Source organism: Tympanuchus pallidicinctus, unplaced genomic scaffold, assembly GCF_026119805.1.
Source record: "Tympanuchus pallidicinctus isolate F22 unplaced genomic scaffold, pur_lepc_1.0 scaffold8, whole genome shotgun sequence".
NCBI classification, from domain to species: Eukaryota; Metazoa; Chordata; class Aves; order Galliformes; family Phasianidae; genus Tympanuchus; species Tympanuchus pallidicinctus.
The window spans coordinates 32,346,607-32,374,315 of NW_026294802.1; the positions used below are offsets into that span (position 1 = coordinate 32,346,607).

A 27,709-nucleotide genomic window follows, 5' to 3' on the forward strand; every position below is an offset into this window, starting at 1 on the left:
TTGTCAGATCCTACTGAAATAGCTGTATTTTCATTGTTTATGTTTACCTTCATTAAAATGGTGAAGTTATGCATTCAGTTGACTATCACATGCTAAGTAATGTATGATTAGTTCGGAAAGACCAAAAAGTGAAATGGGAAACAGACTCCAGAGTATCAAGAAAAGAGTTTGGAAGGAAATTTTAATTATTTATATTGGTATTATGGCTGGAATCAAGAGATAATTGCTTTGAAAGTATCAACTGCTTGGAGCTATGGATTTGCTGCTGTCTACTTTTAATTATTAAATCATCTCTGAATCCTAGAGTAGTTTCATTCTATGTGTTTTTCTCCTCCTTTTTCCAGCTTGTTTTAGGAAATGGCAAACCTTTGGTCTAAGTTTTAGAGAAGGAATCAGTAGGTATAGACTTAACAAGTTTTGATGTTATGCTTTAAGACTGTATACCACAAAAAGACAAAAAAGATCTGACCTGAAGAAACAGTGGATGGACAAGGATTGGTGGTATGAAGGAGACCTTCAAAAGAAAACAGCTACTTGTTTCAAGGCCTGTAGCCTCTGTGAACTGGATAGCAGACTTTTGTAGACTTACCAGTAGAACTGCCAAGTAAGCCTGGCTCTATATCTGTCATCATCATCTCAGAAATATTTTCCAGTGAAACCTTTCTTCCTTCATCTCTACTAGTTGCAAAGATTCCAGGAACTGGAGGATCTTAATTCATTGGTTGTATTTGGTTGTTTGAGTGTGTAGTCAAATTACTACTGGGGAGTTATTATAAAGGGAGAATTAAACTTGACATCACAATTACAGAATTTTAAGTGATGTAACTGTTCATTAAAGTGTTGCTAATTTTACTTGTCAACTGTGTGTTAATCAGAGGAAAAAGAAGGATCTTTTTTTCTCTTTCTTATTATAGAAATTACTATTTCTTGTAGTATATACTAGTTAAGTTCTCATTCTAAAAAGCCACAAGACAGTAGTCTTCCATCACTTGCTAAGCTTATTACAGTCTCAATCTTTTATCTTTACTATCAATCATTTTCTATCTTTCTACTAAAATTTTCTACCCCTCATTGTCTTCACAACTGTTTCACAAGAAAGCTCCAAAAGTCTGGAGGCGTTTGAGAAAAATGTGCAAGTAGCAAATGTAAAAGGAGTCGTATGACACCAAGGGGTGAGTGGAAGGAAGAACAGGTTGAAGCAACCTGTGAAAAAGTAGACTTTGTGCCATATTGTAATATAATGGAGATGACTGTGTATGTACTTGAATGGGCATGGATGGTCACATCCACTTGGCCTGTGCTGACGTGGCTACCTCCAAGCCAGTTTTAATCTTGAAAGTGTGTAACTAGAAGATGGACAAACTAAGCATCTGTATGGATACTGATACCCCAGTATCCCAGTATCATAGCTTCAGTATTGCTAAGAAAGATGTATCTAGCCCTAGCAAAATGTTTTTTTCTCCTTATATATCTTCTTGATATTTAGCAAGTGACCAAGAGATTTCACTGTGATTATTTGTTTCTAATGCGAATTTAATATATTCTGGTTATGATTAGATGAGGGACAGGAGATAGTCCAGAATCACAAAGGTGTTAAAAGAGAATTGTTATACAGTTTTAGGAAACAGGCTGCACAGACAACTCTCCAAAATTGTCTTTTTGGACAACTGTTTTTTCTCACTTTGCTCCATCTCCAAACTCAGACACATGGTACTTGTTAGAATTATGGTAAAGGATTAGAAGACAAAGAGGTTCTCATAACAGAGCAGATCAAGATATCAAGATCTACCTGGAGGGAAGTTATGCTTGAGAGGGGAAGTGGAAGAATGCCTTTTTTTTTTTTTTTTTTTTTTTTGTAGTGAGGTTTTTTTTAGAAAAGAAAAACAGTGCTTCAGATCTGGAGATGCAATTTCTGTATCATAAGATCAGATCAATGAAGTTTCATTTTTAAGCTTAAGTAGATTCTTCTTCGAGATAAAAAAACATTGCATATTGGCAATCTTTATTAAGAGATACATAATAATAGTACCTCACATCTTAAAAACAATTTTTTTCCCCCCAGCGCATAAGAACTGTATCTAATTAGTGTTAACTAAATACTTAACAAAATGGATATGGCAATTGCTATCCTGCTTTGTATTTCCTTAGAGGCAAGGGAAGTACAAGTCAGTATGTCAGGTATGTTGTAGCTGTTGTTTATATGGAATGAATCTTGAGATCATGATTGATGGGGTTGTTGTAAATGTTTTGACCTACTGGTGTGTCTAAAGTCATGAATTCGGAAATGAAAATCCAGTGTTTCTCATACCCTAATGAAAAACTAATATTCTGTCTTGAGATGGTATTCACTCAGGCTTATGTGAAAATGATTAAATCAACCTACGTGCACACTATTTTGGTAGGGTTGGTTGTTTTTTCTTTATGACCTGAAAGTCAAGGTGTAAATAGTTGAACAGCAAGAGATATACTCAAATTAATGTGGATATTTTGGTGGGTTTGATTATGTTCCTCAGTGGTCTTTTTTCTTCAGGTGCATGAGGAAAAATTCTAAGGAAGTTACATGTTCTTGCAAATGGAGAAATTGTGATCTGTTTGCCATTGACATATTTCTGTGAGAACTTCATGCACTGGTTGACTTACTGCAAAGGGATCCCTGCTTGCTTTAATTTTCCCTTCGGGATCTGAAAAATGAAACTGGTGCAGCAGTGCAGCATGCAGACCTTTTGTGTGAACACGGTAGTTACAGCAACTGGACATTTTTCTGCAGAGTGAACAAACTCATATGATTGTACCAAGGTAGAGGATATTCTTTGGATCTGTTGTAACAATTAGATAAGCTTGCATTTTCAATCATATCTTTTTGAGTAGTTTTGATATTTATTTGGCACTCATTAAAGGAATGAATACAATATTTATTTGAATTTCTGAAAGGAGATCATGAAGAAAAGTCAAATTAGAAGTAGACTTTCACTTTAACTAGGGTTGAACGTTAAAACTGAGATTTTCTCAGTGCTGGGTAATTATGGCATTTGAATTTTTTAAAGAGAAAACTGGATTAGGAGGCTGGGGCAGTAAGGAGAGAAGCATTTAGGCATTTTGCATTTGAGTGGCTTCTACAAATACAGACAGGCAAGAAGGCATGGTGAAGGGTTCATTTGATTTTCATTGTGAGATGGAGTAGGACTTTGATGTGGACCTCTGTTTTGGTGAAGAAGTTACTTTCTGCCTATTAAATGACCTTATCATCACTGAAAAAGAACAATCCCTGAAACAAATTAGCTGATTTTTTTTTGTTTGTTTTTATGTTTTTATTGCAATCTGGTCTGCATCAAATAATTTGCCAGTTAGTTTAAGGGCTAATCTGAAGGCTGCGTAAGACTTCTATTCAGTTCCATTAGGTCCAACTAAACTTTGTAATACAGAGGCTATTATCCTGCCAGTTGTAAGGAATTTCTGTTTTATGAAGCAGTATTGACACAAAGAGAGCACTGTGTAAGCTGTGTCTGTAAGTGAACACTTTCACACTGCAATTTAGGAGGCGTGCAGTTCAGGAAATTGCTGGCTTCTGCTGGAGCACACTTTTACTGCAAGGAAAATTTTATTCGTCACTCAAGTAATTGGCAGTTTTAATACCTTGCTAGTAATTACCTTATAAACAAACTAACGCATAAAGGCAACTCTGTGACCTGTTATCTAACTCACAGTCTTGTTTGGACAGTGGAACTGACACATGGTGGTATTTGTTGTTGGTTTTTTTTATTAAAGTAATTTGTTTCCATTTATTATAAAAACTTACTGTTAAGAGGTTGTTTTTTTCCTAGATAATGTAGCATAGCTCTACCAGACAGCCTGAGTAATGAAACATGATACAAGAGCAGCGTTGGAGGAGTTGCAAGATCATTTATCCATTCCCACATGTGGTCAGAAGGCCTATTAATCTAACTTATGGTTCAATTTTTGAGTCAGGATTTTTTTGTCTTTAGTAATCCTTCCCTTGCTTATGTGAGGGTTGTCCATGCCATTCTAAGTATATGCCTTACTATTTGATCCAGAGCAACTATTTCTAATAAAGGCAAACACCTTCCAGAATCAACATTTTTGTTGATAGTTTAACCTGAAATTGCCTTTGCTTTCAGTCTCTGGAAGTTGAGGAGAGCACCTAAATTTTGATCATTCGTCTTACTAGGAACAGAATGTACCACAGCTAGAACTGACTTGAGCTTTAGAGTGTAACAAGGATCATTTTGGGTTGCATTCACTTAATTAATCATGTATGTTTTCCCCCTACATACCATTAGCCCCAACGAATAACTCTATTCACTTTGCTGATGTCCATGTATGATACAACTGGGATGAATAATATGGTAGTTGCTGTGCATGAACATGAAATACATTGCTAGAAAAAGTACATTTAATTGGAAGTGAAAATAGAGATGTTTCTTAGAGTAGACTAGGATAGCCATGTCTTTAAATAGTTGTAAATTCTTTACTGTGGAATTGAAAGCGATGCTTAGCTGAAATCTAACCAAAGAACATGTCCAGACAGTCTGTGAAGAGTTGTGAGAAGCACAAATTTTATTCTTTGCTAACACAGAAAAATTTGCTGGATAAAATACTAGATCTAATTGTAGTATTAGAGAATGTTTTTCTGGAAGGAATCCACTGTCATCAATCTTACATAGCTCTATTTTTGTGGAAATTCAGTTTGAATTTCATGCTGTAGGAGTTCTCAGAAAAACGAAGCAGAATGTCTGAGTACTGTTATGTTAGTTTGACTAAAATGAAAAACAACTATGACCTGATTTCATTGCAATATTGTGACATAGTATATTCAATGCAAATAACATATGTCTAAATTTTTTCAGAGATTAATGAACATAGTGTTTCATTTTAACATTTTAAAAACAGTGAAATACTTTTGGATTATAATACTTCTTCATCCTCCCCCCCTGCCCTGTTTGCTGGGAAAATGTTTCAAGGAATCAAGAAATGTTGATGACTTGTTTGCTCAGAGCATTCTAGTTTGTAATTCAAGAAAACTAGAAATTAATGCTCAGCCTATTAGAACAAGCAGGGAAATTAAGTACTAATTTTAAGAGTAGTGCTTAGTTAACAAGTTAACAAGCTCTGGAAATCACTTTTTTTTTAATTACTATCCTTAAATTTCAGGACCAGTAATAAGATTGCCAACATCTTACCTGAACATCTGAAGCCATTTCAGAGTTTAGAAACTTTGGATTTGAGCAACAACAACATATCAGAGCTAAAAATGTCATCATTTCCTTCCTTACAGCTCAAGTATCTGTAAGTAAAACCTACTTTACATTTTCTTTTCCTTTTTTTTTTCTTTTCCCATGTTATTTAGAAAAAAACTTGATGGCAAGCTTAGGCTGGCAACTGTATGTTGAAGAATGAGATATTTTTTAATCTGACACTTACTAAATGTTCCTACTTTTACCCATTGATCTTAACCTAAGTTGTAGGCTTGAATTTACCAGTTGCTGCAATTAACTGTTTTAATTCATAGTAAACAACGTTGAGATGAAACAAATGGATATGTCTCTCTTGAGAGAAAAATTACATAGTAAAATGAATTTAAGCTGTGGGTGCTGGTCTAGTCTCGAGTTGCATGAAGTTCTGTGGACTTCATTGAATTTACCTTAATGTTTTTTATAGCAGTACTGCAAAGAGAGAGCTACACTGTGAAGAAAGTAATGGAGTTGCAACATACTATATTTTGGCAACATGCTATCTTCTGCTAATAATGCGCTCTTGCAGAACAGAGAAAAATATTGGTGGCAAAATACTATTTGACTGTAGACTGAGTTGTCAAGAGCTTTGATTAATGCGATTAATGAAATTTCATTTATCACAGTATAAGCAGTCTAAGAACTCTATGTTTCACTACTTGGTATTAAAATTTTATTAAATAACTGTAAATTTAACCTTCTAGACATTGTTTCAACAGGTACATTAACAGTAACCGAATAACCTCCATGGAGCCTGGTACTTTTGACAATTTGTCTACCACACTTCAAGTATTAAAACTGAACAGGAACAGAATTTCAGCAATCCCTCAAAAGATGTTTAAACTTTCCCATCTGCAACACCTGTAAGTGCAGCCTACAATTGACTAATTGTTTTCAGGCTCTCCAAGCACTGGTAGTGCTTGAACTCTAGCCTTTAATTAAAGCAGTCGCAGAGACAGGCACAGAAAACATTACTACAGCCCTTACTAACTGCAGCTTTATACTGAACAAAACCAGTCTTATATATTGGTGAGATATGAATAGTCTTTGTGTTTAAAATTGTGTCTGCTTATTAAAGGAAAAGAAAAAAAAGGTTAATAGCAAATAGCAGTATTTATGTAAAAAAAAAAAAACATTGGAAAAATTAATAAATGAAATAGAGTTATGTCACTGACTACATCAGTCTCTTTGTATGTTTGTAAAAGCATAGAATCATTTAGAATAACTGAATCACTTAGGTTGGAAAAGACCTTTAAAATCATCAAATCCAACCATTGCATTATAAAGGGAATTAATTTGCTTTTGAAAGATTACAATAAACAATATGCTTGAGTAAGTAGAATTTTATGATATTCACTCATGTGATACAGTCTATAGCTATTTTAATAAGTAATAAATGTAGCTACTGAATATGAATGAATATGGGAAATATATTCTCCCCTCTTTTGGAAAACTTGAAGAGTATGATAAGTTGACAAGAAGATGGGCTAGGACTGCACTTTGTTAAATTCCAAGTAATTATTTTCCATTCTCAACAGGCAAGATGAACTGTTAGATTAATTTTTAAAGTAAAAAGCCCTAAGAACAGTGAAATGTTAGAATGCTTGATACGAACGGGAAGTGTGAATGTCTTTCCTGTGCACAGAGGAAATGTTTGAATTAAGCCCCAACAGAAGAGTGTGAGCACAATAACATTGGCAGAGCAAATTCTCAGCTACAAAATGCTATTTTTCAACATAGTCACCATCGTTAGCTATGCATATATGTTCCAGCTATGAACAGCCTGTGTACTGTGCTCATAAAAATCTGCATGAGTGGAGGTGACCCACTGGCGCCGTCATCACTGCAGAAATGCACCACCTGTCTCACTGTGCTCATATCCACTGTTTGATCTCCATAAACATTCAGCAAGCGTTCATGAATAGCAATGGATGCAGTTTTTTCTTCATGAAGGAATTCAGTAAAACCTTTGCTTCATAGGCACTTTCATATCAGATGCCATTTTGTCAGCCTGCCCCTCTGCTGCCATCTGTTGTGCAGCAACAAAATTGAACTGAATTGTAGTGGGAAGGTTCAGTCTCTACTGCCATGCCATTAATGTCCACCTCTAATGTTGTGTGCCAATATAATAAAATAGGAGGCATTACATTTGGAGCAATCTTCACATATTATCACTTGAATAATGCGATAAGAAGAAATGAAGGGTGTTCTCACTGAATGTTCTTTACAACTTAGGAACTTTTAAACATATGGGAGGATGAGAGGAGTTTTGTATTATGTATTTGTTATTGGATGGTGTTTATATCAGAGTACCTAAGAGGGCAGCTGAAGTCTTAGAAAGCTGAGAGCCTGAATAATAATTGTATGATACAATAGTATACATATGATATAGTATACATATAGTATACATATTCATATACTGTATAGTAATGAGTATGGAGAAGTAATTTTTTGTTTATTTTTAGTCTTTGTTTATCTGAACAAAGTGACTTTTGGAAGGAGAGGATTCTTCTTGGTTAAATGGGATACAGGCTGATAAAGATCATTTTAGAGGGGCAAATTTTCACTCGTTGCCACATTTTTCTTAGGGGCCTTTTCGTAGTATTGTCCAGTATTGTCACTTTATATATCAGTTGTTTCTGATAAATAAATAAATGAAAATACAACTATTGATTTAGCAAACAGTAGCTAGTTTAAAATCCACTGTTATAAAAACAGTTAATTTTCATGCAAGTACATTGTTTTCTGTACTTGCATGAGTGTAGACTTACTTTTTCACGTAACTTAGAAAGCTGCCTGGAGTTGGTAGGATTGGATTTCTAGTTGAAAAGGACCAAAGCCAAGGAGATATTGTAAAGAGCAGGAAAATAGAAAACATGGTGTACTGCTCTCACTGCAGCTTACCCTCCAGCACTACTTATAATTCCTATTACATATGAGTCCCAAACTCAGGCCTACGAAAGGATTGCCTGATTCCAGTTTAAGAGAGGGAGAAATTATCCAGGATATTGGTTCTGGCTAAGTATTGCAACTAGAAATTTTAACTTTGCAATCAATAATCAATTGGAATGCAAATTAAAACAAAAATTAACAACTCTACTTCTGAATGGACAGCAGGAACGTGCTTTTGCTTTTGAGAAGGGGATCGATCATGACATTTTAGGTCTAGAAAGATTCACAGAATCACAGAATGGCCAGGGTTGGAAGGGACCTCAAGGATCATGAATCTCCAGCCCCAGTGCCACATGAAGGGCCACCAAACTCCCCATTTAATAGTAGATCAGGCTGCCCAGGGCCTCATCCAATCTGGCCTTGAACACCTCTAGGGATGGGGCATCCACAGCCTCTCTGGGCAGCCTGTTCCAGCACCTCACCATTCCCCTAGTAAATAACTTCCTCCTGACATCCAACCTAAATCTTCCCCCCTTTTTATCTTCCCTTAGATTCTTTAAACATCAAGTAACTATCAAGTACATGTCCTCAATATCAAAAAGGCAAAACAGTAATAGCATAGTTAAACATAATGCATTACAGTAAAAGGTTTGAATTTTATTACATCTTGCTTCTGTTGTTCAATTTGCAGGGCAGGTATTTCAGTGAAATTTGTTTCCAGGGAGGTAGGAAGAGTTGTTGGTATGCAAGTAAACTTCTGCTGAAACTGTAAAATTTATTGATGCAGGGAGTTGAATCGCAACAAAATTAAAAAAATAGATGGGCTTACTTTCCAAGGACTTCCAGCTTTAAAGTCATTGAAACTACAGAGAAACGGGATTACTAGGCTCATGGATGGTGCATTCTGGGGATTAACCAACATGGAAGTTTTGTGAGTACCAACTTTCATAGATTCTGCTATTACACTAAGTAGGATTGTACATAATAGAATTGCTTGCTAAAATATAGAAGTGTTTTTGAACTAAGGTATTCTGGTGTGGTTTGAAAAGCAGCTAGTGTTAATCACTAAGCATGTAAAGCAGTGCATTCTGAATGCATGCGTAAAACTTTAAATGTAAATATAGGCTGCAGCTATCTGGCCAGTGTCATGAAGTCGAATGTGGACCTGTGGCAAAGCACACGCATCACTGAGTTTCTGAATCTTAGGTTTTTTGTCTGTTTGTGTATGTATAGGCAGCTGGACCATAACAACTTAACAGAGGTAACCAAAGGCTGGCTTTATGGTTTGCTGATGCTGCAGCAACTCCATCTCAGCCAAAATGCCATCAGCAGGATCAGTCCTGACGCCTGGGAATTTTGCCAAAAACTCAGTGAGCTGTGAGTAGCTTTTATTCTATTCCAGATTTGAAATTAGGGTACATGCCAAAGCATGAGCTTCTTACCACTGATGTGTGAATTTTTCATAACAAAGTTTCCAAGGTGACAGCAACTTTTCTACATGTAAGACAGTTAAATTTTGTTGGAAGAAGTTGAAGCCAACCATGACTGCTTCATTTCACTGTAGTTGTTCTAGAGCTGTAACCCAATCATTTTCAAATGAAAGAAATTTCTTCTTCAGTATTTTGTGAATAATTGGATAAAAGATAAGCTGTATGGTCAAAAACAGTGTGGTAGGTTTTGTGACCATTGGGAAAAAAAAAAAAAAAAAAAAAAAAAAAACCAAACCATTTCCCCCACTTGAAGATTCAACTGGGTTGAACCGAGTAACAACTAATGCAGCAAAAACATTAAAATCCATTTTTCCTTAAACTTGCAGAGATTTGACGTTCAATCACTTAGCAAGGTTAGATGATTCAAGCTTTGTTGGCTTAAGCGTGCTAGTTGGACTGTACATTGGAAGCAACAAAGTAAACTACATTGCTGATTGTGCCTTCCGGGGACTTTCTAGTCTACAGACTTTGTAAGTTGACTAACTTGAGTTTTAAGGTTAAAAACATTAAGAAATCCTTTGTACATTGTTAGGTTGTTGTTGTTTTCCTTTGCTTTGCCTTTTGTAACTTTCCTAGCATAGTGTTTTTTCTTTTTCCCAGTAAGTTTTTTTTTTCCACTCTAGTTTGGAGAAGTAGGGCTCATTTCATAAAGGCTGTGCACAGTGGATGCTGGTAGTTTTAATACAAACTTTCTGGTAGCAATTCTCCATTCAGAGGTAGCGAGCAGCACTGCTATCTACAGCCTTAGGGACCTGATAGTTCTGTCTTAACTGAGTCCATACTTTCCATCATACCTTCCATACATAACACCCTGTATGTAGTTGCTTGTCTTGATCGAGCAATTGTTTTAAGCATTTGATCATATTTTGAAATAGTATTTCTTAAAGGAAGGAGAAGAAAGAAGTAAATGAATCAAAAAATTCTTTGCTTCATTAGAGTCTTTCAGTTGCGAACCACTGATTCATCTGTTAGCCAAGTGAATGAAGAAGTTACTTTTCCCTCTAGACTTTAAAGAGTGATCCAGCAAAGATGTAGTTTACAGAGATGCATTCTGTGTTTTTTAAATACATATATAGATCATAAAAAAAGTCAAGAGACTGTGTCAATTTTCTAAATTTACACAGGAGGAATCATTAAACTTTTTCTCTCACACTTCTCCTTTAGCCTTATCTTATCGATTCTCTGTTGATACGTTGTTGTTTTCACAAATCTCTCTAATCTCTTTGTGTGTCACAGATAACATAGCTAGCTCTGTGAACAGTATAGAATGTAGAAAGTTTACTTATTAATTAATCTCAGTGTATTAATGTTCACAGTGTACAAAGGCCTAGATGTATTTTAGTTTGAAGGAGGCAACAGTTGATCTCTTCCCTTCTGATTCTCCTTCTGTCCTGTATCTGAAGACCCTCCAAGGGAATGACGTTTTGTTCTTTAATAATTATTAACTTTTGTTTTGTTATCCTTGTAATTATCAGTGGAAAAAGTGTTAATTGGTAGTTGTTAAAGTCTTCCAGTAAAAATGAGAATGAAATAACTAAAAAGGAAGAGAAAAAATGTGCTGCCAGACAGTGATTTCAGGAATTATTTTAAATAATAAGTGTTATTTAAGAAGTACATACCTCGTTTTTCCTAATATCTCTCATGGTTTGATTTCCCCATCTGCCCCATTTCCTTGTATATAGAGATCTGAAAAATAATGAAATATCATGGACTATTGAAGATATGAATGGTGCCTTCTCAGGTCTGGATGAACTTAGGAAGCTGTGAGTACCACCATCTCTACACCATCTCTAATTCTTTTTAAAATACTTAAGTAGCTTATATTATGCCACTTTTGATGGACCAGTCCAATATGATGGTGTGTTTTCCATAGTTAAGGTGATTTTTGCTCCCTTAACATTTTATTTGATATAAAATGTTAGTTTCTATGAAAGCAATTTCTGATTTTTTTCAGTGAGTGAAGCTAATCTGAAATACATGCACAGATTTCAAATGTGCTATTTATAGAAACTTTTTTTTTCTGAGTGTATCCAATATTACAGAGGTATAGTGCCAGGAATAGTTTTTGATAAAGTGGTGCAGCATCCAATGGAAATGGCTTCACTGGTATGGAAAAATAATTTGAAAATGTGCATAAAAATATGAAAATATTCATCTGTGAAATAATAAAAATATAAATATAAATAATCAGCATTCCTGAACTGTATACATTAAGCAAGTTTTAAAATCATTGTAAAATCAAGATATTTAGTCAAGTGCAGTAAATCAGTTTATTTTAAAGGTGAGGCATTTTTCTACGTTGAGGAAGGTTGAATGGTAAATATTCAAATTCACAGTTTGGAAATAAATGCCAAAAATGCAATTGTTTGACTTCAGAAAAGCCTATGTCTTTTTTGCATTATGTACTTATTTTTCTTCCAGGATACTGCAAGGAAACAGAATTAGATCTATTACAAAGAAAGCATTTTCTGGCTTGGATGCACTTGAACACCTGTGAGTAGTAAATACTTTCATTTAAGCCATCGTTTGAAAAAAACAAATAGGACTGATGAGCTTTACTTACGACTTTGAGTGAAATACACTTACTCTGAAAAATAGAGTATTCTTAAGAGGGTTTTTAATGGAGTTCTGCTGAACATGAATTTCAATATTAATACAGAAAACTTCACGTTTATAAAGCATGCTGTAAAACTCTTCAATATTGTCTCTTTGGTTTTTAAGCTAGAAAAACCTTTGTATGTAACTGACATAACAAACTATTCCTGGACTCTTCATGTTGAATACATTAGTTCAATAAATTACTCTTTACTCTCATGTTTTCCTTCTTGTTTGTTTTATAGGGATCTAAGCAATAATGCAATTATGTCAGTTCAAGGAAATGCTTTTTCACAAATGAAGAAACTCAAAGAATTGTAAGTTTGTCAAAAAATTCACCTCTATTGAATTCCTAACTATATGATTCTATATAATAAGAGCTTCATAGATTGTTGCCTGACACGGTGATAAACTCATGTATTAATATCTCTGAAGGTGTCAGTGTTTTTTTATTTATTCTTTGTGTGACATGTATGTTTAAGTGAGATGGCATAGGGTAAGGAGTGTTCATTTTCTGCTACATTTGGTATCTAGAGTCCTGATTTTAAATTGGCTGATCTCCAATAGGTGCTAGATAAGGGAGACTTGGATGTAATGTGCTGTAGCATCAGCAGTGCTATTGCTGAGCTAAAGCTTACTGGACCAGTGAAATGCAGTAAAGTAATTCTTTTATAAAGACCAAGTTGTCAGTGCTTGTAATTGGGTCCTTTAGTCCTGGTGCAGCATAGGGGCAGGTCTTCAGAGAAGTCATGAAGCGGTCATTGGAAAGACTGTATTCTTTTAGTGAACTTCTTGATTTTTTTTTTTTTTTTGTCTTCTCACTCTTACTTTTTGATCAAGGCATTAGATTTTACAGCTATATTTTTCTGGAGGGAAAAATGTAGCTATTACTCCTTTTTGAGCACCGTTAATACTTCCTCTTAAATACGTGTTCTTTTTTCCTGTATTCAAATCAGCCTTCCATAGTCAGATCTGTTGTTCAGAGTTGATCTATTGCATAGTGTGGCAACAGACTGAAGAGTAACAAGAAGATAAAGCTCTTGTTACATGGTATTGGGTGCAATAGAAAAAGTAGTGAGGAGCCTTATATGTTTGGTTCATTTAATGTTCAATTTGATGTTAACCATATCCTGACATAGCTGCAGGTGCTGTAGAAAGCAGCTGCCATGTTTCTATCTGTAGCCAGGCATTCTCCTCTTCCTTAGCTTGAATGTGGTTGTATCGATTAGTTTATTGAACTCAGCCAGCCAGCTGCTGGACAATTGCTAGATGTGGCACAAAAGAAGCAGTGGGAGCCCAGGACTGACATCTAGGGATTGATTCAGATGATTTGAAGAATGATCAAATGTGGTGAAATGACAGGCTAGCACTGCTTTAGGAGATGTGGGATGCTACAAGATAGCAGTCTCTGAACACTTCAGTGAAGTAACTAGTCAAAAGTTGTTGGTTTTGTTTTTTTTCTGTATTTTTCCCAAATCTCGTAGTAGTCCTCCATTATGTATGAGAGAGACGAGAGACAAGCAAATGATAGAAAGTACTTTCCCAGAAGTAAAATTGTTTAGTATAAATTCCCATCTAGTTGTTTCATTCTAACTGAACTGAACACTTCCTACTTCAGCTATTGATTGTATGTGCTTCGCAGAATATCACTCTGGTTTATTTTTTTATTATTTCATTCCTCTGTGAATGTAGCTATTTATTCACAGAAGTTAGGTACACTGATAACCATTTCTGCACTTGTTTTTGCAATACTGGCTATTCTTCATCTCTACATTCCCCTTTTAAAGTATGTGCCACAAGATAAATTCTGACAAAAATGAGAATGAGGAAAGAAATTGTCTCAGAATTGTTTTGGTGTTAACATTCAGAACGCCTCTCCTCTGGACTGCTTTTCTAAGTGCTCTTTGTGTGTCTTCCACTGCTGACTGTAGTTTTGTACCCAATACACTAGAAATGTGTCCAGCTGCCTGAAAGCTTATATGTTGCAGAAACTGGGAGTTCAGGGAGAACATGTGTGCTTTGTAAAATTTCACAATTTCTGACACAAATAGTGTCATCACATTTGAGCTAAATAGCATTAGTAACTTTTTCTTGTAATGGAAGTATTTAGATTAAAAATTAGCTTTATGTTATTGACTTGCCATATAGGAATCCAAGCAAACAGGCTTTGAATGCAATTGCTTTTTCTTAGGCACTTAAACACATCAAGTCTCCTGTGTGACTGCCAGTTAAAGTGGCTACCACAGTGGATGTCAGAGAACAACTTTCAGAACTTTGTAAATGCCAGTTGTGCCCATCCTCAATTACTAAAAGGGAGAAGTATTTTTGCTGTTAGCCTGGATGCATTTGTCTGTGGTAAGTATAGTCTCTATTCCTCATTACATAGAAAAGAATTTGCTGAATGGATCGATTTTGGTTGTGGCTTCTTTGATATGTTTTGAATTTATTAGTAAAATGGAAAGGATTTAATATTTGTTACCATTTTCTTCTCTGTTCCCAAACTGATGTAGATGAACTAAATTTGTGGCTTTCTTCAAGATGGGTAGTGACATTTTCCTGACTTTTGTTTCATGTACAGCTTACATACATAGAACGTCACACAGAAAGCTTAGCAGTTTGTGGTGGTAAATGTATATACTTCTAAAGATGGATATTATTTCAGAAGCTGTACTTCTTAAGTGAGCCATATTTTGGCTAACTTAAGGTGCCATTTTTGTTTTTGATTATTTGCAAATTATATTCATATTTCATCAAATTTGAGTTTATTCCAAATCTGAAAAAAAGTAGAAGATAAATAGCTATACTCTGACTTCTTTGTGTGTACTTCAAAAAGTCTCCTTCAAAAATGGGAACTCTAGTTATTGCTTGTATTTGAACTGTGTTTTAAAACTTCTAATTTGCCACAATTATGTTATTGGTATTTTGTATTTCAGTATGCCAGACAGAGAATATAAAATATTCTTACCTTAAGGCTTGAGGATTTCAGATGATAGCTTCCGCCTTTAGATAAAATTTCTCTTCCTGCACAGAGTAGCATTCATTATGACTTTTACATGAATGAGGGAGAATCGTGTACATATACTAGGAATTCAGAGCAACAATGCAAGTGTGTTTTAGTACTCCTAATGAATTAATTGGAAACTTTGAAAATCTAAGGATATTGGAAGCTATCTGGATTTGATGTTTTTGATATGTATATATTATTTTTCTGTTACTAAAGAAAATTTGAACACTGCATTTATATTCTCAGTAACTTTCCTTTCATTGCAAGTATGATTGCTTAGCTTATACTGTTTCCACTCATATCCTTTTTTTCAATGACAAAGCAGGCACTGAACATAAAATGTTATATAAACTTTTTTCTCTCTTCCTGTTAGCAGTCAAATGTTTTAATATATTAATGTTAAGTAATGAATAGAAGATGCATAATTTAGCTAGTGCTGAAAAGGAAAAGTTGACATAGTACACTAAATTACTGAATGCTTGATAGCTAATGAAGTATATACGAATGACATATCATTCATATATGAATGATACAGACATATATATAATAAAATTATTTATGAGAAGTTAATTCTAGCAACGTATTCAGTTGGAGGTTTTAAATATATATCTCTTTGCTAATCCACAGGGGACGGTGATCTTTCTTTAAACTGCTGAATGACATTTTTAATTAATGAATTTTAACACATTTACAGACTCTTCTTTATTTTTTGAAGGATAGCACATTAGACAAGAGTTTCATATTTGTGAAGTTAAAAATAGAAAATTCATTTAATTTATGTTTTCTAAAGCCATGCATTTCAAGCTGAGCTAAATTGCAAAGCATTTCTGTACCAAAGATATCTGTGGAATAAAAATAGATGTCTTTGTGACCTGAATTAATTACTAAAGCTGAGCTAAGAGTACTGCCTCAGTGATGAATAGCTAGATTTTCATTATAGAATAGTCAAGTGGCCTCTACAAAATGAGAAATACTTTCCTCAAAAGTGAAAGAGTGTGTGTGTGTGTCTGTTTGTGATGCATCTATGTGTGACACGCACTAAAATAAACACTCCTACATTATTCTGTCCTGAAGAAACACATTACTGGTTTTGTCTTTCATGTTCTGTAGTATCTACTTGTTGTTTGATTGACTTTCTCATGCCCTCCCTCAAATAACTACCATTTTAAAACATTTCATTATTTTATTGATGATAACAACTGAAATAGAATGAAATATATCCTTCTGCTCTGTCACATGGCTAATTAAAGTACTTAAAAGTTAGTCATCTTTATGCAAAGTTTTGACAATATCAACTCATTTTGCAAGTAGTATGATCTGTCTTGGAGGATTCAATGCATAGATATGAAGGAGAAAAACAAAGTGGCCTGGTTAATTTTTAAGATCCAGGCCAAAGGTTCAGATCAGGGAGGGGGATCCATGTTTCTCTGTACCTGGAGCTTACCTTCAGGCTTTCAGGTGATGGCCTCTAGCTCAGGTACAGACTGTCTGTAACAAGCCATGTTGAGATCATTTAAGGGAAATTATGATTTGACTGTGGTATGTAGTTTCCAAAAGGATGAGACAAAAGAACAAATTGGCAAGGTAAAGTATAACTCTCTGCAGTGCAATCAGGGTCCGTAATGAGGAGGAGTTTGGGGGTGGGGGATTTCTTTCATTGCATATGAAATTTGAGCTTGCATCTTTGTTGGTAGGTAGGAGACATCTGAGGCCTTCTGGTTTTGAGAACCTAAGTATTTAACTACTTCTTTTGTACACGTACATGCAGTTGACAGAATAAGTAGTTCAGAAGGCAGCTAATTCTGCAAACTCACAAAATAGCATTCTCGAGCAATTCTCGAGCATTCTTGAGGTAATTTAACAATAGTAAGAAGACTTCCAGAGAATAACTACTTTAATTTCTTGTGCGCTGCCTTTTTATGGGATTTTAAACACTGCTGTGTTTGCAAAATAGGCCGGAGAACAGCAAATCATTGGGACAGCAACTTTTGTACTTTTTGCTGTTGTTGCAAGTTTGGGGAAAACCTAGGACTTAAACATTGTTTCTGATAGCAGAATAACTATGCTTTAAATAAAGAAAAACTCATAGCAGACTGAGGTGTTGTAAAGATGAAGAGTATGCTTCGTGACTTACATTCGTAATAATTCTTCCAGATGTCAAGGGGTCATTCTCTCTTGAAGAAACTATACACACAATCTGCTTTTAAACGTTCTTTGTCTTCAATAAGAGATGACTTTGCACAATAAATTCATAAATATGGCATCTTTAAATGCTCTAGGGCTGACAAAATTTAACACAAAAACATTTTGTATCCATTTTAGAAATACTTGCTTGACTCTTCTCTTAAACCTATAAAACAAGTTGTACAAACTTTTCTAAAAATAGTTCTCAGGGCTCACATATATTTTACTCTTTCTCAGTGTTGCTTTTTCTTTTTTTCCCTTCTCTCCTCTGCACAGATGATTTTCCTAAGCCACAGATCACTGTCCAGCCAGAAACACAGTCAGCAATTAAAGGCTCCAATTTGAGTTTTGTATGTTCGGCAGCCAGCAGCAGTGATTCCCCAATGACCTTTGCATGGAAGAAAGACAATGAATTACTGCATGATGCTGAAATGGAGAATTATGCACACCTCCGGGCGCAAGGCGGTGAAGTGATGGAGTATACCACCATCCTTCGACTGCGCAATGTTGAATTCAGCAGTGAAGGGAAATACCAATGCGTAATTTCAAATCACTTTGGTTCATCCTACTCTATTAAAGCCAAACTTACAGTAAACAGTAAGTATGTTACCTGTTGCTTGTAGATAATAGAGTCATTTTAATCAAGATACATAAATGTATTTATTTGCATTCTCATCATCTGCATCTTTGAGGAAAGAATGAAAAAAAGCCTTTGAAGAAGAAAATCTCCGTTAATAAGCTGATTTATTTTTGCTTAAAATGTTTCTGGTTTCAAGATCACCATTCAGTTTTACCTTTTAAGCCATTGTGCTGAACCACAGTATAGGGGAAAAAAAAACAAGCTCAATGTTAGTAAATGTGATAAACTCTGTGTAACACAATGGTAAAATATTAGTCTTTTCTACTCCATATACTCCATTTCAAAGTATTAATGGCAAAATTCTGAAGGAAGGTGTTAGCAGAAATGAGATTTTGATCTTGGTAGTCTCACAAACTACACAACTATGCCTTTCTTTTTTGCTGGCTGCTGATAAATTCAGGTTATGGGGCTTCGAGCATTTTTAGATCCAAGAAGAGTGTTAAAATAATGAGTATGTTGTGCCAAAAAGTACAAGGGCTGTTCTGAAAGTTATGACTCCCATTTTATTATGTTGGCCAACAACATCAGAGGTGAATGTTGGTGGTAAGGGAGTAGAGGTTGAATCTTGCTGCCAGTATTCCATTACATCTTGTTGCCATGCAACAGATCACAGCAGAGAGGCAGTCTGACAAAATTACGTCTGACATGGAACTGCATATGAAGCAAAGATATGGATTTGAATCCATGTAGATTCAAAAATGCATCCACTGACATTCATTTACACTGAATGTTCACGGAGACCAAACAATGAATGTTAGCATAGTGAGGTGGTGCGTTTCAGCACTGACAACAGCAGTGTAAAAGAGAAGCCATCTTCTGCTCAGGCATGCACAGCTGTCACTCTACGAAATGAAGAACATCTCAATCAGCTCATCCATGCGAAACAATGGATTATAATAAGGAAACTGTATACAGAGCTGAGTATCAGCTTCAGTGAGTAGGAAACAATGGTGACAATGTTGGAGTATTAGAAAATTTGCAACAGATAGGTCCTACACATACTTACACAAGAACAGAAAGAATACTATATGCAAGTTTGTGAGTACCTGTTGGACCAGTACAAGGCTGAAGGTGATGGTTTCTTGGATCTCTTCATTACTGGTAATGAGATGTGGTGTCACCACTACGAACCAGATTCGAAACAGCAATCCCTGGATTGGTGATCTGTGCAGTCCCCATCGAGAAGAAGTTCAAATGCAGCCCTCAATAGGTAAAGTGATGGGCGTAGTCATTTGTGATTGGAAAGGGGTGATCCTTCTAGATTTCTGGAATCCCAGACAAACCACCAAGTCAGACTGCTGCATTGTGATGTTGACTAATCTAAAGGCTTGAACTTCTAGAGTCAAGCCAGAGAAGAAGACAGCCTTTCTCTTGCAACATGATAATGCTGAGCCTCATGCCAGTTTGAAGACTATGGAGCATATTGCTAGTGTCTGCTGAAGTATGCAATCCACCCAGTATACAATCCAGATTTGGTGCCTTCTGAATGCTGTCTGTGTGGGACAATAAAGATGGACAGCGTGGGTAACATCTTTCTAGCTATGGTGCTGTCATAGCAAGTATGAAACAATGGGTCACCTCTGCTGGTGCAGTTTTTTATGAGCAAGGCATGCAGGCTCTTGTTCATTACTGACAAAAATGCATAGGTAATGGTGGAGACTGTTGAAAAGCAGTGTGTTGCATCTGAGAATTTACTCTCAATAGTGTTATTGTGCTGTAATTTCCATGGAAATAAATAGAAGTCATTACTTTTGGAGCAACCTACCTAAAAGTATGTTTCATTTATGATTAATTATTGTTTTGGTATCACTAACTTTTCTTTAGTGCTGCCTTCATTTACGAAGATTCCTATGGACTTAACCATTCGTGCTGGGGCAATGGCACGTTTGGAATGTGCTGCAGTTGGGCATCCTGTTCCACAGATTGCTTGGCAGAAAGATGGTGGAACAGATTTTCCAGCAGCACGCAAGAGGCGTATGCATGTCATGCCTGAAGATGATGTATTCTTTATTGTTGATGTAAAAATTGAGGACACAGGTGTCTATAGCTGTACAGCTCAAAATACTGCAGGAAGCATTTCGGCTAATGCGACATTAACAGTTCTAGGTAAGGAACTGGCATTTCTTAAAAGTATAAATCTTCTTGAAGGACTGAACTATTGTTGAGTAGTTTTAAAATCACATACTGATAAAAAAAAAATTGCATTGTTTTCAAAGTGGTGTATAATAATTACTGTATTCTTAAATATTACACATTGAGACATAGTTACGAATTAGAAATATGTACACCAGCACACAATTACTATTAGGAGGCAAAATAATAAAAGATAGTTACACTTGGGGCTTTCAGCAACCTAGTCTAGTGGGAGGTGTCCCTGCTTATAGCAGGGGGTAGGAACAGATCCTAAAAGTCCTTTCCAACCCTAGCCATTCAATTATTTGTTTCTCATGTATAGTTGAAACAATTTATAATATATATGAAAAGAATAAGTTTCCTATCTTTTAATTTCCTGATGATTTGTTAGCCGTTTTAATCTAATTCTTTATACTCTCAAGCGTATATGATTTGGACTTTTTATCTTTGTGAGGAAAGTCAGCGTCTAAATCTGATCAACTGACAAACAAGCTGTAGACTCTTACTTCAAATTCTTTAAGGTGTTTTCTCTGAAAGTGACAGTAAGCTTCATTAGGCCTTACTGGTGCATTTTCTTTAGCTTTTCCTCTTGAGCTGTGAAAGAAAGGAGCATGTCCCCATTTTTGCAAGGTTATATAGAATATAAAGCTTACGCTTTCTTTTCAGAAACACCATCATTTTTGCGGCCTTTGCTGGATCGAACTGTAACAAAAGGTGAAACTGCAGTCTTACAGTGCATTGCTGGTGGTAGCCCTCCACCCCGCCTGAACTGGACCAAGGATGACAGCCCTCTCATGGTAACAGAAAGACATTTCTTTGCTGCAAGCAATCAGTTATTAATTATTGTGGATACAGATGTAGAAGATGCTGGGAAGTACACTTGTGAAATGTCTAATACACTTGGAACAGAACGAGGCAACATTCGTCTTAATGTAATTCCTACTCCCACCTGTGATTCTCCTCAAAACATTGCTCCAGCACTTGATGATGATGGATGGGCCACAGTTGGCATTGTCATCATAGCTGTGGTTTGCTGTGTGGTGGGCACTTCCTTGGTGTGGGTGGTCATCATCTACCACACTAGAAGGAGAAATGAAGATTGCAGCATCACAAATACAGGTATGTAAACTGAAGGTTTGCCTTGAAAAGAAAAAAATATATATGTTTGTGATTGCTTTCCAGTCACTTTCTTGTAGGAATATTTGTATGCTTTTTCTCAGTCTGAAGAGTGAGTTGTTTGTTACTTTCAGCACTCTTCTGACAAATATAAAAATTCTTCTACAAATCCTGAAGTATGCTGATGGCTTTTGTACGTGTTTTGCTTCACCACAGATGAAACAAATTTGCCTGCTGACATTCCAAGTTACCTGTCATCCCAGGGCACACTGGCTGAAAGGCAGGATGGATATGGTTCATCTGAAAATGGTAGTCATCATCAGTTCCTCACATCTTCTGTGGGAGGGTATTTCTTACAACAGAGGGACAGTAATGGTAAGTGCGAAATGTTAAGCAAATTTTCCATTTTGCTTGAGTAGCTACAGTTTTCGTGTTGCCTTTCTAACTTAAGGAAATAACACCAGTGAAACATCTTCAGTGAAGTTTCAGAGAGATTTATTGCATGCGATTGCATCAGCAAGCTAATAACAGAAACATAGTTCTGCTCATCCAAATGACACTATGGCTTTGCTTAAATGTTTTTCTCTATTCTCAAGGGTACATTCAAACTGATGATCACGTTTCCAAAATAAGAGTGACCAGAAGGAGTTGTAACAATGTGTTTTATTCTGTTGTAGTTTGGAAGGAATGGTTGTACTGGAATGTAGAGATGGATGTTAATACCAGCATAAGTGTAGCGTAACGCAAATGATGAAATTTCCTGTCAGAGAAGTTGTTAGGGCCAGAGTTAATAAACAATTTTAGATAATTGCATGATGGAAGCTGCAGCATTTTTAACACATCTGTTGCCTAAGAGTCCAAAACATATCTGAGTTAGCAAGGAAAATACATCTTATTGGGAAAATGCTAGGGGTACAGACATAATCAGCAGTTGGGACAGGATTGAATGGAGCAATGATTTGAAAGTCTTTAGACAGTATGCCTGTTTGCAGAGCAAGAGCCATGGAGCATGTCCATAGCTTTCACAAGCCAGTGACCTGAAAGTCAGAAGAGCTATATGAACACTCACTGTCTCCCTCTGGCTTTTCCATCCAGAACTTTCTCATTACCACTCTCTTCTCTAGAAAGTGGCTGTATAACAGAGTATAAGCCTGGCTTCCTTGATTCTGATCCCTGTGTTTGGATTTGTTCTATTATCCAGTGACCATGTAATGAAGTCAAGTGTGACATGTTCTCTGTTAATTGATGAATTAATTAAACTCTTTTTACAGTTGGCCTTTTCATTAAAAATTTAACCTAAACTTAAACAAGATCTAAATATACTATGAAACTTCATTGAAAAGATGGGATTCTTAACAGAACAAAAATTAGGAAAGTATAAGCTTAATCATAAGACCATGTGCTGATGTGTCAATTATATTTTTAAGGCATTTGCCACCTAGATAATGGCAGTGAAACAGACTTGGATGGTGTTGCAGATCCATTTCTATGCCACTACCTGGGTACATCGGGGTCAGTGTATTTAAAAGGAAACACATACAGCTCTGAGACCTTTGAAGCGTGCAGCCCAAGTAAGTTGAAAAATAAATTAGTCTTAAATAATTTTTGTGCTGTGATGAGTGCATATAAAAGTAATTTCATGTTCTTTAGATTGCAGCCCTGACCAAAGAACAGCAAACCTGGATCCTTATGAGTCTGGATATTTAAAGAAAAAGGAATGCTGTCAGTACTCACTTCCACTGGAAGATCCCTTTGACCAGTGCATTGGCATTATTGGGATGCACGCTACAAGCAGCAAGTTGATTAACTCCATTTATACTCAAAATGAAGGAACTGGACTAAAAAGCAGAAGTCTGAACTCAGACAAGCTTGATTTAAACAGAAGTTTGGAACCCTCGTCTATTATCAGTAGTAGCACTTTCATGGGTATGTTCTCACGCCTTTTTATTCTAGCTGTTGATGTCCTTGTTGTCTCTCACTTCCTAGTTGCAACTCCAAGCAAATCTTTCTCAACTGTTTTATTTCTCCTCCTACAGTAAGTAATTCTGTAGTAGTGCTTTGATGCTTATGTAACTAGCACTGTGGAAAAAAATATTCTTGCTCATTTTGTGTGAGTTTCTTTCATCAGATGTCAGAGAATTGAACAAGATAATGCATCATGTGAAATATAAGTACTTATTGAAAGGAGGAGAGACAGGAAGTATCTGAGGAAAGGCAGTTGGAGAATTGTTCTTACACTTTGCATATGTTATTATTTTCTTCCTCCTCTTCTTTTCGAGTAACTTACTGTATGACAGAGTTTATTTTTAAAATACACAATATGCAGAGAGGTGCCCAGAATTGTACTGTAGACTGCCTCTCCATGACAGGGTATGAGGACAGTTGGATGCTCCTGAACTGTGTTGCCCTTTGGATGGGACCAGAAGTTAGGCAGGAAGCAGGCCTCACAGTCTCTTGTGTTACAAAGTGGGCATATTGGGGCTGGTTCAGAAGCAACACTGGCCTATGCCAAAGTAGTCCTCATGTTGAAGGTGAAGGTCCAAAGAGTTGGTTCACCCTTGAGTGAACCTTAACTGGGAGCTGCCTTCTGCTTGTCAGGAATCCTGACTTCTCAGGAATATTTGATACAACGTTTTAAATGTTTGATGATCAGGAGTGGAAAAGTGATCACAATAAAACTGCACAATGGGCAGATTTCAGATTACTGGGAGATCTTAATAGCTTACTTGCACATCTCTTCAGTGGTTTGATTTTTATCTTTTATCTTAGTGTAGCTGGCAGATTTCCATAAATGCTAGAACTCTTATTAAATACATTTTCATAGACTTTAGACATACTGGAAGTTTTGCCTACCAGGCAAAAAGGTGTGCAGGAGGGCTCAGAGCAGGTGGCAAGACCAATGCTGGTGTATGAGGATATATTGTATGCTGTCAACCACAACTATTTGCTCTTCAAAGTAAAGCACTCTGGAAAAATGCCCTGTCTACCCCTCCCATCTTTCTTCTGGTGGTATGAATGACAGAGTAGTTCCTGAAGTTTAACTAAGTTTACAGTTTTAATTCAGGCTGCAGAAGGCAGAGGAGGAAGAAGAAAAAGGTTCCTTTAGCTTTGAAGCTCACTAATTTTTTGAACTGATTAGTTTGGTTTGTTTAAAATGCATGTAAACACATGTACTACTTTCATCCTTGTTATATCTGAATGCCAAGTGCAGCACTGATATCATGAACTCCTTCCCAGCTCATGTGTCAGCAGACTCAGCTCATGTGTCAGCAGACTTGTCCAGGGCCAGGATCTGCCCACTCAGGCAAGGGGAACCTGTGGGAATGTGCATCACTGAGCTCTTTGTTCTATGGGAGGAGGCGGAGGGGATAAAAGTTTTGAAGTTTTCCCCCTTCAAGAAACAGATGTTTAGAACTTAAAACTTTGCAGATGCCATATCTGGCAGACGTCCTGGGATTGCACACAGCCTACTGGCTGCCTGCCACTATTGCTGTGGCAATGGCTCTGCAGATGAGGCTTTCCCACATGTCTCCTGCAGAAAGTGGTTCTACTGTGTGAAGACATACGCAGGAGTTAATACAACCTTGGAGGCTCGTATTGCCCTTTCTGCCCTAATAGCCTACGCAGAGCAGGTTGCTTGTCAGTTTCCTCAGCTACTACAGCACTCAAGTTGCATCATCACTGTCTTGGACAGTCTGTCTTTAGTACTCTATGCTCAGAGGAGTATGTGGTTAGATTTTGGAGATGGCTGCTCTTGACATATTTCTGATTTTTAGCATCACTGTCTTCAAATTTGGCCCCCTTTTTTGCTCCTACAACCACAGTGTGGAGAGGCAGTTGACTTTGACATTGCTGCTGATAACTGAGGCAGAAAGTTCACAGCTTGAATTTTCTTTTTTTAAGACAGGTTTAATTTGTAGCTTTGCTGCTGAGGCACATCTTTTCATGTTGTGTTAGAAACAAAATTGCTCTACACATCATTGATGCAAATATGGATCTTGTCCAAATCAGTTCATACCAACATCTCTAATCACAGTTTTACTTGAAACCTTTGCTCTTAGCAAATATGCGAAACTGTAAGTATGGCAGTTGAGTGCAAAATTTGTTAACAGTTGTAGTGTAAAGTTAGTAATAAAAATTGAGTGCTTCAAAATCAGCCCATGGCACATTTTCTGCTCAGAAAATAATTCAAGTATCAAGAAGGATATACTTTTCATCAGCTGTTCCGGGGCATCGGAGAAGGCCCTTCTTGCAGAGGTGCTTGTACTAACACCTTTGCAATAGTGATGTGTGAAGGGCACAGTAATTATTTTCTTGGTAGTGAATCCAGATTATTATTAATAAAGATTCAATTTAAATGTTGAATTCTCTTTGGGCTTATGTCTGTTCCAGCCAGCTGTGAGTGGAAAGATGAGCAGGTGTGAATGAGGGCAGAATTTGGCTGACAGAACCTTTGTTATTAATTAATGGGAAATATGAACCAGAAGAAAGAATGTTTTAGCATTCTAGGTTGCATGATGGAGGGTGTTATGTAACTGTATATGTTTCTTTTCACTTCTGTTGAATTACACATCACATTTCATCTGTCATTTGTTCAAAAGAGTCTCTGAGTCCTGTTCTTAAGTGATTTTTTGCATCAGAGCAGGCCTTGTGATTTGTTTATAGTTTGTTCTTTGTGCTCTTCCCTATAGAAAAATGGGCATGGATGTAGTTGTGAAAGCGAAGGTAATGAAGTTATGTCATGTGTGGCTTTCAAGTAATTTACCTTTTTTTGATGTCTCAGAATATTGCCTTATAGTAGTGATCACGTTTGCTTTGAAGGGGAAGAATAATAGTTGAGTAAAATCTCATGTTGCTGAACTTTTGCTTGTGTCAGTCCTTGGCTTCTGTTTTGACATGAAGCCCTCAATGTGACACAAAACTGTTTGCATCAGTGTTTCCATACTCACTCATTTACTATCTTTCAGGAACATTTGGAAAGCCTGTATGGAGGCCTCAGCTGGACTCCCTTTCAAGTCGTAGACAGCCAGCAAGATGTCAACCGAAAACCTTCCATAATAATCCTCATTCCTCATTGGACTTTGACCCAGAAGCAGATGAAGATGGAAGGGAAAGGACAGTTTCTAGAGGAGAAAACAGCATTTACAATTACAAACAGTCCTTTGAAAACTTCAGAACTTTTACTTTTCAATCCTGTGATTTGGATACATAGCTCCTTTTGGACCTGCCATTGATTTCTGGAACCAAAGAAATACTTTGACACGCTACTACCTCAGTGTGGAATTTTATTTAAAAAGGGGAATAAGGAAAGGAAGAAGGGAAGAAAGAAACCACATGATGCAATGAATTCAGAACAAATAAATGCATTTTTATTCAAATAAAACATAATTGCCAAAATGCTCTAAATTTTTATACAGGGAAAGCATTCCTTATAAAAATACTATATTTCTAATTATTTTATAGCTTTGTTTTATGCAAATAATATCTTTTGTAAATTAATGGTGTAAATAATACAGCATATGTATTTCTATGTCAGACTTCATTTTATTGAAATGAGTAGTAAGCATTCTAATTTTATACTGTTACTTGTATCTTTTTTACAAATGGAAACTCCACGCTGTTTGCAGGTATCATGCATCTTATTTGCACATTACTTTTAATAAACTATGCTGCCATGTGGTCTCTGACCCACATTAAAGTATGAAGAATGAGAAGTGTGAATTCTGTTTGTAAATAGAGAAAAGGAGTGTTAAATTTTCTGGTTCCTTCTGTTAAATATCTGCACCTTCATTTGCCTGACATTTGTGTCTCTGGACTTAGCTGTGTTAAATGTGTTCTGCTTCCAAGGGTAGGCGCTTAGTTACTGTCTGGTAAGTTGGGTTGTGAAGCCCTTTATGCCAAAATAAATAAGCAGATCTGCCGCTTTCTGCATTCCAACTATAAGATGTGTTTGCACACATTCTGTTTTCATGCACACAAGGCTGTAATGCTGTTTGCCTGCTGCGCCTGCATCTGATGGAGGATATATGCATAGTAGATTCTCAAATCCTTACTGAGCTACTTAGTAAAAGAAAACAATATTAAAAAAATAAAAAGAGGCAATGAAAATCTGCCTGGCACCAACCACTCTTTTCTAAGGGGTTTACTGTTAAATGTTTGCCAAATATGCAATGCATGCCTGAATCTTTGCTTTCCCATACCCTTTCTCCCTCTTTCTTGTTTCTGCAACCACTGCCACACCCAGCATAAGAAGGTAATCTAAGTACAAGATAATGTTTTCTTTGGTTTAACTCATGCTTCTGTTCCTTATTCAGCTGTCCTTTTCTGGTTATAATTGAAATCTGTGCCTTAGTAATTCAGCAATTGTAAATTCTTGCTGAATTAAATTTGAAGTAAGGAACACAAT

At 36.3% G+C, this 27,709-nt stretch overlaps 1 protein-coding gene across 2 annotated transcripts in view; it reads left to right on the forward strand.

Annotated features, from left to right (window-relative positions):
• Positions 1 to 27,245, forward strand: part of LRIG3 (leucine rich repeats and immunoglobulin like domains 3) — a 44,293-nt gene extending 17,048 nt beyond the window's left edge. For both annotated transcript variants that reach the window (XM_052669184.1, XM_052669185.1), the window contains exons 4-19: positions 5,170 to 5,304; positions 5,969 to 6,112; positions 8,929 to 9,072; positions 9,375 to 9,518; positions 9,958 to 10,101; positions 11,314 to 11,394; positions 12,053 to 12,124; positions 12,472 to 12,543; positions 14,418 to 14,581; positions 17,691 to 18,011; positions 19,879 to 20,160; positions 20,854 to 21,306; positions 21,520 to 21,678; positions 22,731 to 22,874; positions 22,954 to 23,229; positions 26,271 to 27,245. In XM_052669184.1, the coding sequence (XP_052525144.1) occupies positions 5,170 to 5,304; positions 5,969 to 6,112; positions 8,929 to 9,072; positions 9,375 to 9,518; positions 9,958 to 10,101; positions 11,314 to 11,394; positions 12,053 to 12,124; positions 12,472 to 12,543; positions 14,418 to 14,581; positions 17,691 to 18,011; positions 19,879 to 20,160; positions 20,854 to 21,306; positions 21,520 to 21,678; positions 22,731 to 22,874; positions 22,954 to 23,229; positions 26,271 to 26,515 (2,980 nt within the window). In that variant the 3' untranslated portion in view covers positions 26,516 to 27,245. The remainder of the gene's footprint in view (positions 1 to 5,169; positions 5,305 to 5,968; positions 6,113 to 8,928; positions 9,073 to 9,374; positions 9,519 to 9,957; positions 10,102 to 11,313; positions 11,395 to 12,052; positions 12,125 to 12,471; positions 12,544 to 14,417; positions 14,582 to 17,690; positions 18,012 to 19,878; positions 20,161 to 20,853; positions 21,307 to 21,519; positions 21,679 to 22,730; positions 22,875 to 22,953; positions 23,230 to 26,270) is intronic.
• The last annotated feature ends 464 nt before the right edge of the window (positions 27,246 to 27,709 follow it).